At 41.5% G+C, this 16595-nt stretch overlaps 1 protein-coding gene across 1 annotated transcript in view; it reads right to left on the minus strand.

Annotated features, from left to right (window-relative positions):
* Positions 1-1538: 1538 nt before the first annotated feature.
* Positions 1539-16595, minus strand: part of VWA1 (von Willebrand factor A domain containing 1) — a 137619-nt gene continuing 122562 nt past the window's right edge. The window contains exons 7-13 of the mRNA XM_068240589.1: positions 14430-14705; positions 11357-11632; positions 9707-9979; positions 8131-8406; positions 5506-5778; positions 4373-4642; positions 1539-2552 (exon numbers count right to left, since the gene is read on the minus strand). Of these exons, the coding sequence (XP_068096690.1) occupies positions 2500-2552; positions 4373-4642; positions 5506-5778; positions 8131-8406; positions 9707-9979; positions 11357-11632; positions 14430-14705 (1697 nt within the window). The 3' untranslated portion in view covers positions 1539-2499. The remainder of the gene's footprint in view (positions 2553-4372; positions 4643-5505; positions 5779-8130; positions 8407-9706; positions 9980-11356; positions 11633-14429; positions 14706-16595) is intronic.

A 16595-nucleotide genomic window follows, 5' to 3' on the forward strand; every position in this document is an offset into this window, starting at 1 on the left:
CATTCTTAGTACTTTAGTACAACATCCTTTTCCAGTTATAACAGCTTTTAAACGTGAAGCATATCTTGACACGTGTCTTGCAGCAATCTATGGGTATCTTAGCCCATTCTTCATGGGCAAAAGCCTCCAGTTCAGTCACATTCTTAGGCTTGCGTGCTGCAACTGCTTTCTTTAAGTCCCACCAGAGGTTCTCAGTCGGATTTAGGTCTGGTGACTGCGATGGGCACTCCAAAATGTTCCAGCCTTTAATCTGAAACCATGCTCTAGTGGACTTGGAGGTATGCTTGGGATCATTGTCCTGTTGAAAGGTCCAATGTCTCCCAAGCCTCAGGTTTGTGACGGACTGCATCACATTTTCATCCAATATCTCCTGGTGCTGAAGATAATTCATGGTACCTTGCACACACTGAAGCTTCCCTGTACTTGCAGAAGTAAAACAGCCCCAAAGCATGATTGACCCCCCGTCATGCTTCACAGTAGGCAAGGTGTTCTTTTTTTCATAGGCCTTGTTCTTCCTCCTTCAAACATAGCGTTGATCCATGGGCCCAAACAGTTCTAATTTTGTTTCATCAGTCCACAGAACACAATCCCAAAACTTTTGTGGTAGTGTTCTGTGGGCTGATGAAACAAAATTAGAACTGTTTGGGCCCATGGATTAACGCTATGTTTGACACTTGTGTCAAGCTATGCTTCATGTTTAAAAGCTGTTATAACTGGAAAAAGATGTTGTACTAAGAATGAATGTCACTTGGGGGTTGAATAAAACTGATAATGACGTGAGCACAGAAAAGACATTTGTGGTTATTTCATTATAAATGTTATGTTATATTTGTCTGACTTACAAGTGCCTCTTTGATTTAATTGTAAAAAGATGACTGAAATAATCAATGTCAAACTGGCCTAAACACTCAATTTCAGTGGGGGTTGAATAATTTTGAACACAACTGTAGTACTATATTCCACTCTATATACATGGATCAGATAAAAATGGCGCACAACGCCTTTGTATGAGAATGGCGCCGCATTAAATTGCACTATAAAACAATATTGAGTGTTTTAAAGATTTAACAACGCACTGACTAAAACAACGTAGGGTGCAGTTAAATAATGACGCACAGTGGGACACTGGTGTTAGGCAGCAGGGGCAGAGAGAGTAGGATTAGGTAGAGTGAGTATTCAGTGTGTGCATAGGCATTGATACATTACCTTGTCCCAGCCAGCGATCGCTCCTTCACTTCCTCAGCTAGTTTGCAGTGGGCCAATCACCTTGTGGCATCTAGCCAATCACCTTGTGGCTTCAGTCCCCGCATGGTGATTGGCTGGCTGCAGGACTCCTGCAAACTAACTAGGAAGTGAAGGAGCGATCGCCGGGACAAGGTAATCTTTGCTAGATGCCGGTAATGACATCTATTTTGTATGGTTATTTAACATTTTAGGACGTTTTTAAAACGTTAACCTTAGTAGTAAGATGTCATTTTCTGCATTGTGTATATCAATGATAAATAGCGTTTTGGAATAGAATACAATAAGACGATAAATAGTGTTTTATAATACATTTATCGGTGGAACAGTGCGACATTTTTTAACCCACGCCATTTTTCACTGTACGCCTATATACACACCATGAACTCTGATTTCAATGTTAAAATACAGTAATTGGAAGTATATTAAGCTTGGGGGAATGGAACCCAGTCTTTAAGCACAGCAGAGCCAACAAACAGCCTAACGGCCTGAGCCCACTGATGCAGTTGTGTCCGCTTTTCAGTTACACATCAATGTTAGAGATTGTTGACCTTCACCAATGTGAGTACTGCCGGCAATTAGTACTGGTTGGTTAAGACTGCTGGTTAGTTGAGTTCCGGATAACCGGGACTCTACAGTACATGACAAAATACAGTATATCCTATATTATATGGCTCCTCTATCTAACACTGTACAATATACAGACTGAATTGTACATGCACCGTGATCTTGGCTTGTATCCTTAAAAGTCAAAGCTAATGCTAATGTTCCTGACGTTATTTTGTAACAGAATGCCTCCTTAGTGGCTGCTATTTACATGAAACATAACATTAATTGTGACACTTGCTGAAGGATCACAGGTTACATGAATCTTGGTGCTGCTTTGAAGGACCAGTTTAGTCAGACATGTTTCTCTGCCTCGCTTTCAAATAAAATGTTCATTCTGCTTTCCCTTATTAATCTTCACCCTTACACACATTTACTTTCTTGCAAGTGTCCCAAAGAATAAATTGTTGTTAGAAGCAGTTTCATAGTGGTTATAGAAGAACACAGGTTTACAGTGGTCATGTGTATGTCATTAACCAGAGGGATGCAAGTCTGTGTGTAACATAATAATCTCCTCCCTGAAGAAGGCTTGCTTACTCTTCCTCTTCTATATCCAGATCTGCTTGGTAGACATACAGTAGGTTCTCTTGTGCAGCGGAGCATTCTGCAGTCAGCAGGGACTTCCAGGAGGTCCATCATAAAAGCCACCAACTATGCTCTTTTCAGTGGACTTTGACGCCTTGAGTAGCTATTCGCAGGGGATCCTGGAAAATTATAGATATCTCATTGTTAGATATATTGGTTGAATTGCATTGAATTTGTATGCAGTGAGGCCTTATTCACATTGCGTTCGGCTCGCGTGTCTGTCCGCAGTGGACTTTTGTTTCCCACGTTTTTTGTTGATTTTCTGTGCGTTCGCTCGTTTTTTTGTGCGTTTTTGTAAGTGCTTTTGCAGAGCACTTCCGTCTTTTGTTCCGGAAAAGATACAATGTATTTTCTTTTTTAACGCTCACGCAATCACTTGCCAAAGCGATTTTGTGAGCGGTTTGCGATTTTTTTTTTTTTATATACCTTCCATTGAGACAAATCACCTCAACAATGGCCCAAGCACTGTTTTTCGAAGCGGATCGCAAACGAACCGCTCTGATATCAACTCTCTCATAGAGAATCATTGCACAAGCGCTTTCAGGGCTATTTTGAAAAAAATGTTTTTACAAAAACACCTATAATGTGAACAAACATTAACATACTCTTATCAAACAACACTGCTGCATTACTTTACTTTATTATGAGGTGATATGACAAACTTATGTTGGACCAGGGCTTTCGTAGATTTAACATGAACCCTAATGCTTCCTGGAACAGGAAACAAACTTCCAGCGTCCCCACTAGACAATATAAGATACCTGCTGGTCTTGGATTTTTTTACTTACTTCTTGTCATTACTGTACAAAAATTAGGTAAATTCTACAAGATGTGTATCCAAACTTCATAAAATCTCTCAAAAAATAGCCTTAGTCCATACATGTCAAACTGGCCTGAGGGCCAAATCTGTCCCTCAGAACCATTAAATTTAGCCCACAAGTCTTTTCCCCACTTTGCATTATGCTTGGCTACTTTTCCCCACTTTGCTTGGCTTTAAATGATTGGGGTATAGAGGGTGAAGGAAAGGGAGAAATCTGCCAGGCTTACAGGCTCCTAGTGGACAATTTGGATGATGGAGGCGCTGGACATAGCCAAAGCACTGGGGGTGGTGTAAAGACCAATAGCAGCAGAGATTGCAGCACAGACGGCCGCAGCAGGGGTAAGTTATTGAGTGCAAGTGTTAGCCGTAGGTGGAGGGGTTAGCATTAGGAGTAGGAAGGAGCAGGTTAGTGTTAAGAGTAGGTAGTGATAGGTTATAGTTAGGAGTAGATAGACTAGTGGAGGGTTAGTGTAAGAGAAAGGTTAGAAAAAGCGATAGTAGAATATTGGTAAAATTACAGATATTCTACTATTGATATTAGGCGGTGTTCAGTGGCCCTTGGGCCAGAGGGGCCCTCCCTCAACTGCAATATTAGCTCTCTATTGGTCCTGTGCTCATAATAATAACTTCTATAGATACTTTGAATAGTGGTAATCATTAACAAACTGCTCCCCATCCTCTTCTTGCACCTCTGACTCTGTAGTTGCCAACTTGCCATGAGCACGTTTTGGTGCACTGTATCAATTGTTATGTATGGAGTGCTTGGGGGCCCCAATTAAAACTTGCATCAGAGACCAGAGCTCCTTAGCTACGCCACTGGCTGTGTTTACACACTGAATCAACTGCTGTCAGATACAGTATAACGCAAGAGAAAACTGATAAGGATATTTCTGTGTTTCCCTATTACATAGATGTAAACTGACCCATAGGTAAATGGGGAAAATTCCTTCTCATTAATTATTCCTTGTGTTATTGCTGAGAGGAACTGATTTATTGTAACCCCAGCCTAATCCAGTGACCAATAGTAGGATATTGGCAATGTTGTGGTTCACCCAGCGGCTTCACCCAGTGCCCAAAAGTGCAGATGCTCTTTTTTCGTGTATGCCTTTTATCACTTACCTAGATGCATCTGGACCTTTTTGCACAGGTTTTTCCCAGCACCGCCTTTATACACTGGCTTGACACAGATCTTGTTGGTGCCCCCTTCGGGAAGGTCTGTGAGGTGTACACTATGGATCTCAGGAGCCACACTGATCACAGAGGAATGTCCAGCTTGTCTCCGACACCTTACTTGGTATCCTTGTACATCTCCATCTGCTGATCCCCATACGGCCTTCAGGTTGTTGGATTGCAGGTCCTCAATGCGCAGGTATTTCACTTTGGAACCACCTATCAAAAGAATACTTTATTATAGATAACAGAAAATATCAAACCTAAATACCCATGTTCTGGGATCACATGAGCATAACGAATCTCAGAGCAATTATGGAATGACAGTAGTGCTCTGCTGTTGTGTCTTCTATTGAAGGGTGGTGTAAACCAGACAGTATTGCCTTAGGCAAAAGCAGGAATTCATTCACCTAAACTTCCTGGAAAGTATTTATGGACTCTACAAACTTTAAGAGCTTTCTGATTCTTTACTAGTCAGGTGCCCATTTACCCATCCAGCAGATACTAAAGTATATTTTATATCTAAATTTAACAAGATGTACCCCTTTGCTATGTATTAGTTACTTAGCTGGATTTAGTTTCTAGACACAGCCTACAGTGTAATGTGGATGCCTCAGTTCTTAGTTGGCTGCATCATGTTTGCATATCGTATATTCCATTGTGTTGCGTAAGACTTTTTAGATCTTGTATTTAGGCATACCTCCCAACTTTTTCAGATGAGAAAGAGGGACACTTAAGCCATGCCCACGTCACACCCCTAGTCACACATACCATAAAGATTTAATAGGAAAAATATGTTGTTTTATAATTCAAACCACACTGGTCCTTTCTATCCTGTGTTAATTTCCTTCATATTAACATTTTAAAATTAGTAATATATCAATTTAAAGGATGGGAAAAAAGTTTAGAGTCAAACAAACACATTTTTTGTAGAGAAATATATATATTTACACAGAAAGAGGGGCAAAGTCCTGAAAGAGGGACAAATGAGGAGGAAAGAGGGACAGGGCTCTCAAAGAGGGACTGTCCCTCCAAAAGAGGCCCACACACATTAATTTCCACTTTCCTTTGCATATACTTACTTAATTCCGTGCATGCTATGGCTGACAATGCCTTCTCGCCTCCCGATTTGAATACGGCAGACACTGTGACCAAGTACGTGGTATTGGGATTCAGGCCTTCTAGAACTGTGCTATTGAACCTGGAGTCCACCTGGACAGTCTGTACAGCATTGCTGGCTAACAGTCCATATTGGATTTCATATCCAATGACACTATCAAGGTGAGGACCCCAGCTGACCCGGAAACTGTGCGGAGTGGGATCAGATATCAGAATCTGAGCTAGCCCAACTTGTTCTGGAAAAAAAGTAAAAAATAAATGTGGAGCACATCCTTTCTTTACAGCTGAGTGCTGTCTATTGTTTTAGCTAATTCTGTTATAATATGTTCAGAAGAGAACAGCTGAACTGAAATTTATAATTACACAGTCAAATATTACAAATAAATTGCCTCCTAAAAACATTTGCAGCCAATGGGGACAAGTCTTGTGATACTGATGGGAACCTGGCAAAAGAATAATCAGCTGATGGGCTCCCCAGTGGATTGAAACAGAGCAATGGGCATCCTCCCTCACCAGGGAGGATGAGGATTTTGGTTTTGGTCCATTAAGAGGTGAACCAATGAGAAATCTACCCGTTCAATCAAATGAGGAGCCCCAGTGGTTTATGCTTCTGCCATAGCTTCCATTCTTGTATCGGTGAACCTAATCGCTGGTGGCCATTGAGACGATGATAGAAGGAGGCAGAAGGTGCATGTTATCTGTGCTGAATTAAAGGAACACTATCAATTAAAACAATTTTTTTAATACTCTATATTAGGGAACACATTAAAGAGACTCTGAAGCGAGTCTTAAATCATGTTATTAATGTAAAGCACTATAGATAATGCTAAACCTGCGGAATATGTTGGTGCTATATAAATAAAAAAAAAATAATAATAAACCACCGCATCCCCGTGGCAAAACAAGGGGTTTATACTCCCCTAATCCCCTCTGCAAAAAACACGACTTTCTTGGTCATGGATTTTGCTGCTCATGGAGGCAGAGCTTTGAGCTGCAGCTCTGCCTCCATGCGCGCCAATTGCTGCACAGATCTCCACCTCTCCCCCGCCCCTCTCTGTGAAGGCAGATGGAGAGGGGCGGGGAGAGGCAGCGATCAGCGGGGATTGACATCCTAAGAGGCAGAGCTACAGCACTAAGCTCTGCCTCATCAGGAAGCGCTCCCCCGAGTTTGCAGAGCGGAATTGGGGGGTATAAACCCCTCGTTTTGCCGTGGGGATGCGGCGGTTTAGCACTATCTATAGTGCTTTACAGTAATGACATGCTTTAAGACTAATGCTAAGGGCACTTTATTTATTAATCCAGTTCTCTCTCCCTCTCTCCCTGCTTTAAAATCATCCTTCATTCCTCACACTGCTGACAAATATACTTCACTGTGTCACAGCATGCAGGAGAGTCTGAGGAGGAGACTGATCTGAAGAGGTAACAGGTAGAATGTTGCTGTAATATAAATAGCAGTCAGGGAGATATGTGTATACCACTCCTGACTGCATCTACTTGTGATGTTACACTCCTGGCTGCATATACTTGCTAGGCTGACGTGCTGTCCATGAGAAGTGAAGACAATAAACACACATTGCTGAAATCTTATCCCCTTACCACCATTGGAATAAGATTATTTCAGCAAGGTGATTAATAAACTATACACTGATGAGTTGATAGCAGCCCCCTGTGCAGGAACATTGTCTAGTCCTGCAGAGCCCATCATTTTTTGTACCTGGCACTGAAGACGGGATGACGGCATGCGCAGTAGAGCCCGGAGGACGTCCGATGACGTCAGAGCGCCGGCGTGGGACGCAGAAGTTCCGGGCCTTGGAGCGCAGAAGAGCCCGGCCTGGCCAGGTCGGGCGCTCCACCGGAGACCACCGGGAGCCTGCGGAGCGGCGGCGAGGGCACCTCCTGCCTGCCACGGGCTGGAGGAAGCCCCAGGTAAGTGGAAATTGATTTTGATTTTTTACCCACCCTCCCTGAACCTTCCCTTTAAAACAATTGTTTTAATCGATAGTGTTCCTTTAGCAACATTGACCTCTCCTCCTTTTTAGTCACCTCTTTCATTCTCAAATAAAATATTTCTCTTGTGTCTCCCCACTCCTATGGAGCTTCATTCCACATTGTGTTCGCCACTCACCTATACTGACTATATTAGTATGGAACCTAAGAAACTTTCCTCTTCAGGCAAACATATAATCTTACCTAGCCACCAATCCACCTCCTTGTACACAGCTCCCCCTTCCTGTCTTTCTACTCCTAAGCCCACTTGGACAGGGTCCTTTTCCCTTATGTGTTATTACTGCTGTGTTACCTGTTTCATATTTCCAACTTCATGTCTGATGCTTTCTAACCTGTCCAACTGTTATTTATCTGTAACCTGTTGCCTTTGTAACTGTCTGTACTGTTTATTCTCTATTGTAAACTGCCACGGAAGATGCTGGAGCCATATAAATATACCCTGTCCGAAAAAATGTGTTCAAGGCAGGACTTTGCAGTCCATTTTCAAGCTCCATATATTTACACAATCCTGTATCAACTTGGAATTATTTACACCTCTTTGGCCCCCTCTAGTTACTAATGTTCACATTGGGCTGGGTTACCTGTTAGAGTTGAGATCTGGATGGACTGCGCAGGGACATACTCCACATTGGATTCAGAATACAAGGTGGCATGGAATTTGGTGTCTGGAGCTAAATTGCCGATCAGTACACTTGTCTCATCACTGGATAAAAACATCTTCATTTTTTTCTGCGGATCTGACACGAGACTGCACTCCAGCACATAAAATCCTCTGTCTGTGGGTAGCCTGGACCAGGTGAGACGGAAGCTGGATGTTGATATGTCCCAAGCATGAAGACTTCTTATCTGATGCAGTACTGTGAATGTGATGAATCAGAATTAGAATCGTTTTTTTCGCCAAGCATGCCAAGAATTAGGTGGGGCATATATAGCTCAGTGGAGGGTAGAGATAGATGGGTAGGCACCCAGTATACAGTATACAAGAGCAGAAAAAGCAGCAACTCAAGGAAAGATCTAGAAGTAATCATAGCTCATATAGTATTTATAGCTCATGCTGCTAACATTGGACGAACTACACGCTGCAATGTAATCATATCAGCAGGTTTTATTAAGCTGACAGTCCTGACAGATTAAACTACTCTATTTCCTCATGAGGGATTTTCAGGATCTTTTCTTTCCAAAAAATAAATGTGCATATGAGCCCATGGGCCATATCCAATTCACTTTTTCACCCGAGTTTTCTCCTAGGAGATATTTTTTTCATATTCTATTTAAAATAACTTTCCTGCACTTTTCAAATAAAAAAAGTACCACAAAATAAATGAAAATGTACTATCAAAAATATTTTGAGTATCTTCTTGCTTTTTGGTGGCTTAAAAGGCATTTTATTGACAAATTGAAAAATATCACCCAGGTGAAAACTTAGGAGAAAGAGTAATTGCATATGGGCCCATATGTAAATAGAAATCACAATGCGGGAATTTTCGGCAACCATGGATGAATTGGTCGCAAACCACTGTGGAATTGCCTTGCATGGATGAAGATATCAGACAGTGCAGTCTATGTACGTCTGATGTCCCTGTGGATCTCATTGCACCACATTGCTGAACATGTGTCTGAAATCGTGCAAGTGCGGAAGTGGCCTACACGGTACTTCCTTATGCAAGAATCCTCATTCTGGAGACCTGTTTGTGTTCCATTATGTGATCTACCTAATCAGCTTTGAATCTTGATCCGTTCCTTTTAATGTCGCGTAGCATAGTAAAATGGTGGCATTTAGCATCAATGGTTCCAGCAGCCAATAAGGTAACAGGTTTTGATCAGAGTCAGCACATGGATTTGAATCACTGTTTGGTTTAGAGGTTACAATTACCCTATACATGAATGGTAAGGTTAAGTTAAGCATGGGGATTATTTTTACTGTTAATTCTACACACTGTATACGGATTTGTTTATGAGTTAAGGCTAGTGTGAAGGATAGTATTTGGCTTAGGACTCATATGCCCCCTTTCCCATTATCTTTGGAGATTGAAAACATCATCAGTTTTGACGACTGAAAACCTCATTCACTCTACTGGCTATGAAGCAGTGTAAATTGCTCCAGTGATGAGATAAAATAATGCAAAATTCTCATTAGTACACAAGTTACTGGTTTACCTGGGAGTGTGGTGACCTGTATAGTTTGTGATTGGATAACTGGCTCTCTGGATTCAGGGATGAAGGTCACCTGGTAAGTGGTGTTTGGCATTAAGCTGCTGAAAACAACACTGGTAAGATCTCTGTAAATTTTCTGACTTTTTTTCCCTAGATCCATTAATGGTGCATATTCTATCACATAGCTTCCCGTATCTCCAGATAATCTTGACCAGGCCAGCTGAAAACTTGTAGAGGTTTTATCTTTGATATGGAGGTTTCTTGCTAGTTTCATATCTGCAACCAATAAAAAGAGTCAAGGCTCAATGTAGGCAAAGTAATTCTAACAAATGTCCTCTTCACACTTGGTATGCTGCCCTGCATCACACTTGGTATGCTGCCCTGCATCACACTTGGTATGCTGCCGTGCATTTTGATGGGTCATGCAGCAGACTAAAAACAGACGAGTTGATGATTGCATGTTTTCTCTTGGCCAAGTTCAAAAGTTTCTGGTTTAAACCGTCAGCCTGGTCGCTCAACAGGGTGAACAAACAGCAGGCCCAGCCCTAGTCAACGTGCTCTAAACTGGTTTACAGTTGAATGCAGCAGCAAAAGAAGAAAATCGTATGGCACTCCTAACTGTGAGAATCAAATACACATAAACAAGTTTGTGCAATGTATTACTGTCAACCAAGTTAATATCATGGTACTTATGTGATGTGGCTGGGTGCCCGGGATATGACAGTGGCCGCCATTGTTGCACGAAAGGTCTTTTAATGTCAATATTTTTTCAAAACATAGTAACATCATATATAAGGGCTGGTTCACATGGGTGGAAAAAGTGTGGTTTTTGTTGGGCGACAAAAGCGTTATTTGAAAGGGATCTATCCCCGTTTCATTCAAATGAATGGAAGTGTTTTTTAAACGACAGTAGCAGCTTTTGGCATCATTTGCGCAAACACCACATTAGATCGTCTCGAACGCTACATGTAGCGTTACTAGCGTCTACTGGGAGCTGCATTCGCCGAACAAAGGTAACCAATACGAACTGATGTCAAATGCTTTTCTGTAGCAGAAAAACGTTTAGCATCTGCAAAACATACCGCCACCAAACGTCCTGCAGAAGCCTGTGTGAACGAGCGCTAATACACAGGGGCCCATATGCAATTCCCTTTTTCTCCTCAGCTTTCTCCTAGGAGATACTTTTTCATCTTCAATTTAAAATAACTTTGTAGCACTTTGCAATGGAAGAAGTACCAAAAGGAAGGTGAAAAAGTATAATTTTATATACATGTTGTGAAAATCTCACCTAGGAGAAAACTCAGGTGAAAAAGTGAATTGCATACAGCCCAGTATATTTCCATAACTGAAATAAGACAAGACAAGACAAGACAAATAACATTTATATTGCGCTTTTCTCCTTGCGGACTCAAAGCGCCAGAGCTGCAGCCACTAGGGCGCGCTCTATTGGCAGTAGCAGTGTAAGGGAGACTTGCCAAAGGTCTCCTACTGAATTAGTGCTGGCTTACTGAACAGGCAGAGCCGAGATTCGAACCCTGGTCTCCTGTGTCAGAGGCAGAGCCCTTAACCATTACACCATCAGCCAACTGATAAATAAACCAAGCCAACTGTAAATAAAGCACGAAAGCCTCAAATCTATCTAGCCAAGCTTACCTGGAAGAGTGGAGACATTGATTGTTACATCTTTGACATCTGGTGCATTGGATTCTGGGATAAGTGTGACTTGGTATGTAGTATCTGGAGTTAAACCACTAATCAGAAAGCTACCCTCATCTCCTAACAAAGTCTTTTGTAACTTTCCATGTAGATGTGGCAGTGGTCCATACTCCAAGATATAACGTCCTGAATCGCCAGGCAGCCTTGACCAGGCTATTAGAAAGCTGGTTGATGCTATATCCAATATTTGCAAATTTCTTTCCTGAACTGGATCTATAAAAAGAGTGAAGGAGGAACTTATGACTAGTTGCATTTGATGGACAGATGCCTTTTTTTCAACCAAACAAATTATGGAACGGTATTAAGAGGTATTTTTGCAATGTTTACAGCTTTTACAAAATCACAAATAGCGTGCCGTAATTTATTTTATTTTCATTTTATATCAACTAACTGACATCTTTCTTGCTGTACAGATCCTAAACACAATCTAATAGAAATAATAATCAGAGTGCTCAAATATTCTTTGTATGAATAACATTTCTGCAGTTAAAAAAACTTGTTTAGAAATGTGGCTGTCCGGACAAGAAGTCACAGATTGTGTCGGTGTAGCAGATGACAATGTCATTGACAGCCACCTATAACTGTTCATTTACCTCTGCCAGCTCTTTTAGTCTTGATGATGTCGCCTTCATTTTTTTCATCATTTTCCTCTACCACCCATCCACCTGGCTCTGTCTTCTTTGATTTACTCTGTACACACTCCTCCACCCAGGCCCCTGCACTGACTGAAATGTTCAACCTTTCCCCCTCCACTGGTGTTTTTTCCCTCAGCCTACTATCGCTTCACTAACCACTCTCTAGTAACAAGCTACTGTTCTTTTCTTGTAGTTGTGATCATCTTGTTTACAAAAGTTTAAAGAGAATCTGTACTCTAAAATTCTTACAATAAAAAGCATACCATTCTATTCATTATGTTCTCCTGGGCCCCTCTGTGCTTTTTCTGCCACTCCCTACTGTGATCCTGGATTGTAATTGCCAGTTTTAGGCAGTGTTTACAAACAAAAGACATGGCTGCTAACTAGAGTGTGATAGGCTGACAGGAGCTCAGTCTTTGACTCACACAGAGCCTGCAGGGGGTGTGGAGAGGGTGTGTATAGCTTCTATCCTATCACAAGCAGAGGAGCACATTCTTGCCTGTGTGCCTGAGCCGACAAAGCCGTCAGAGGAAAGAAGATTCGATTATATAACAGATAATACAGCCACTGTGCAACTAAGAAAGGCTGCAGTAAGACAGACCACATTAAAACAGGTATAGGAACTTATAGGATAGAAGAAATAAGGCTGAACATTTTGTTACGGAGTCTCTTTAATATCATTTCTCTCTACTCATCCCTTTTAAATCTGGTTTTCAACTCATATGCTCTAGTAATGATCCAGAAATTGTACTTGCCTTCGAAAATCATTTAGTAATAAGGTTGGGATTTTCACATTTTTCTAAAATTTTAGTGCTAAATAAATGATTTTTCGCATTATTGTGTTTTTTTTTCAGAAAAAAATAATGAGTTTTCAGGAATTTATGCCATATTGCAAAAATACAATGTACCCCCAAGTTAACTTATCCACTTCTGACATTGTCTTCCCCTGTCCAGAACAAAGTCTCATGCTGCCTGTCAACATATCATTGTGGATAGCTAATAAATACCAGAAACTCAGCTTGGGTAAAACCTCGTACACACATATAAGGACTGTCAACTGGTAGGGATCGGGCTCTTTTTTTCTTAGTTGACAGTATGGGTCCTGATGCTGTATAGATGTGTTAGTAGCCTACAGGCTAGCAACACATCTGTTGCTATGGAGCACTTCTGGTGCAAAATGGAGCAGCTTCACGTGGGTGGGGTGAGTAGATAGAACAGTGTAATCAGGGGGCTGCTCAGATGTGGGATGCCGGTATCATCGGGTAGCCACTGTACACATGCTAGATTTTCAGCTGAGATAGTCTTTATCAGCCACCCCGGCCGAGTTTAATCTAGCTTGTGTATGTAGCAGAAAAGTGAACGTATCTTTCCAGCCTCACCTTCCAGACTTCCAACCAGTCCGGTAATTTCCCACAAGCACGCTGTTTTGGTGTAACCTTTGACTCTGCACTCTCATTTATTCCTTATATCCAGAAAACCTCTAGGATGTGCTACTCTCTAATGCAGAAAATTAACAAACGACACCCCTTCCTAACCCCCATGACCAACAGTCTTCTTGTACATAACATGTGTCTTGCTAGTATAACATGCATTATGCAAATAGCAATTTGTGCAACATCTGTTACCTTGCTTGGGAAAATGCCGGCCCCTTGTTTACTGCTCCTCTCTGTCAGTCTCTCTGCAGATCACTACAGTGGCTTCTACTTCACCTCTGAATCAAATACAAGCTGCTGTGTTTTGCTTTTAAATCATTCTGGTACTCATGGCCCACTTACATTTCTAACTTTGTACACAAATACCCTCCTAACCACCCTGTCTATTTACCTTCCAATCACTTCCTTGTTAATAATCTTTTCCCATGCATGGCTCCAAGACTTCTGCAGGGCTGCCTTCACCCTATACCTCCCTTGTAGCCATACTTTACTCAATTTTCCATCAAGCAATTAAGCGATCAACTTAATTGGGCAATCAACTACAGTGTGGTTAATCGAAAGTCGATTGACTACTGATCCACACACTAAAAGCAAGACCCTATGCGATTCTTCTTCAATAATCAATCTGAATGATGCTGTGTCTTCGTACTCTGAAACTAAAAATCAATTCTGTGTCAATCAAAATCATGTGAACAGTAACCGATTCCGTTACAATCGACCGATCGCTTCCTATCTCCTAGCTACAACCACAATTAGCATATTCCTTATAACTCTCCAGAAACTACTGTCTCTGATGATAACTTTCAGGGCATAGAGGAAAACATTAAATAATACAGCAGAAGGTTCTTCTTCAGTGGCCTTAAAACAATCTTGCTTTAGAAACCCCACCATGTACCACCCACACTCTGAATACTTACACAAAGTATACTACAGAAAACGTACCTACTTTAGTGGACACAATGATGGCATCAGGTTGAAGATGTTGGATGCTGTACTTCGGGTAGAGTGTGATTCGATAGGTAGTATTTGAGAGAAGACCAGTGACCTCAACACTAGTATCATCTCCATACAAAATCTTTTGTTGTGTCAACCTGGTGTCAGAAATGGGTGAATACTCCATAACATAGAGACCTTCATCTTCAGGCAGCCTAGTCCAGATCACACGTAAGCTAGTAGCAGTTATGTCAACAGCCTGAAGGTTTCTTGTCTTGGTAAATCCTGTGAGGGAAGGCCAACATCGTTATAGAGGTAACACATGGGTTAACTGTAGATCATATCTAGTAACTAGCACTTCCAACGAAGTACTGTGAGAGGACTGCTTCTACTCCAATAACTGGTGTGGCTTGGAAGTTGTAAATTTAGGAATTAACATCTTCTTTTCAACAACAGAAGTGCTTTGCCTTGTAGTATGTCTTATAAAGTGTACCCAAGGCGATATATGACATGATGAGATAAACATGTGTATGTACAGGACAAATTGTATTAATAATCAGGCTGTTTTACTTGATTTAATTTGTTGCCTGAAAGAGTTAATTTCTAGGCATGGAAGTGACAGCTTCTGTCATGTCGGTAACTTGTTGGGAATATAGCGAACATCACTGATAAGCAAATTACAGCCATAAAAGTTTTCCCGGCAGAATACAACTTCTGAGGGCAGGCAGAGATAAAATACATGAACTATTGACCTTTTTCTAACTCTGGGACACTTAATATTCTGCCACTGATTAGAGACAGTAAAACATTCAACTTACTATGTAAATGTTTAAATATAAAAGAAACACTGGGATATAAAAGATACACTGGGATACTTAAAAAAAAGTCATTTTAAGGAGTAGGAGGACAAATATAATTGTTTATGTCATCAGTTTATTGTCACCTCGGGTTCACTTAAAAGGAATTTATCTGAAACATCTTACCTGCTAAGTGTTTTTAATTGTGCATAGCCCGGAAACAGCCAGAATAACCAACTCTGTGCTCTCATTCTCATTTTCTCTGCAGGTGAGAAACACAGCCCGAACAAATGCCCTCCCCCAGTCTGTGATCTGGGCTGTGCGGAAGAGCAGAACACTAATGAGACATTGTTCTGTTTTTGTTTTCCAGTACTTTCCTGTATTGGAACATATGCTGTCTGGGGATGGTCAACTGGATACAAATAATTCCAACTTGATGAAGGATTGTTTGAATTTTGTATGCAAATTTATGCAGCTTGAAAATTGACCCCACCAAGGTGTAATCTGCTTGGTCCATTTTCATGCTGCATAAATGTGCATGCAGAATGTGCATAATCCTGCGTCAAATCAGAATTATTTACATCTCATTGAACATCTCTAATGCTATCAGCCTGACAGAACTGTGCAAAGAAGTGCAGGTTAATTTCCTCACTGCACAGCACTGTCCCTTCCAGTGTCGGACTGGGAGGTGGAAAAACTGAGGAAGTCCACCTGCTGGCCAAGCAGCAGAAACCCTGTGTTATCACTCCCAATAGAAACTTGCAGTAAGTCTTCATTGTGAGCTGCAACACCTGACTGCTGCTTGGCCAGCAAGGGGATTTTCTCAGCTTTTCCAGCTCCCAGTCAAACACTGCTCCCAGTCTAAGGCCCAGTACACACCAGAAACCTCTAGCAGATCTGCTAAATGCTAGCGGTTTTTGAAGCAGATTTCAGAGCGATTCTAGTGCTAGGCATATTTGGAGAGGTTTTCTAAACATGCCTAGCGTTTTTTGGAGCGTGTTTGTGTAGCACATTTTAAATATTGTTACAGTAAAGCTGTTACTAAACAGCCTCTGTAACAAAAACGCCTAGAAAACCGCTCTGATCTAGAGTTTTCAGAGCGGTTTTCCACTTTCCTATACTTTAACAATGAGGCAGAAACGCCTCAGAAATCTAAAAAATGCTGCAGCCCTCGAGTTTGCGTTTGTGGAAAAAAACGACTTGCTCTGGTGTGCACAATCCCATTCACTTTCATTAGCCAAGCGGTTTTCCCCCTGAAAGCGTTTTAAAAAACGCTCCAGGAGGAGCGCATGCGCGCAGCGAACTGAGATGGCCGCTTGATCTCAGCGCTGCGTGGTACAGGGAAGATCTTCGCCTGACACTGCCGCATCCCACACGC

Source organism: Hyperolius riggenbachi, chromosome 6, assembly GCF_040937935.1.
Source record: "Hyperolius riggenbachi isolate aHypRig1 chromosome 6, aHypRig1.pri, whole genome shotgun sequence".
Classification (NCBI taxonomy): domain Eukaryota; kingdom Metazoa; phylum Chordata; class Amphibia; order Anura; family Hyperoliidae; genus Hyperolius; species Hyperolius riggenbachi.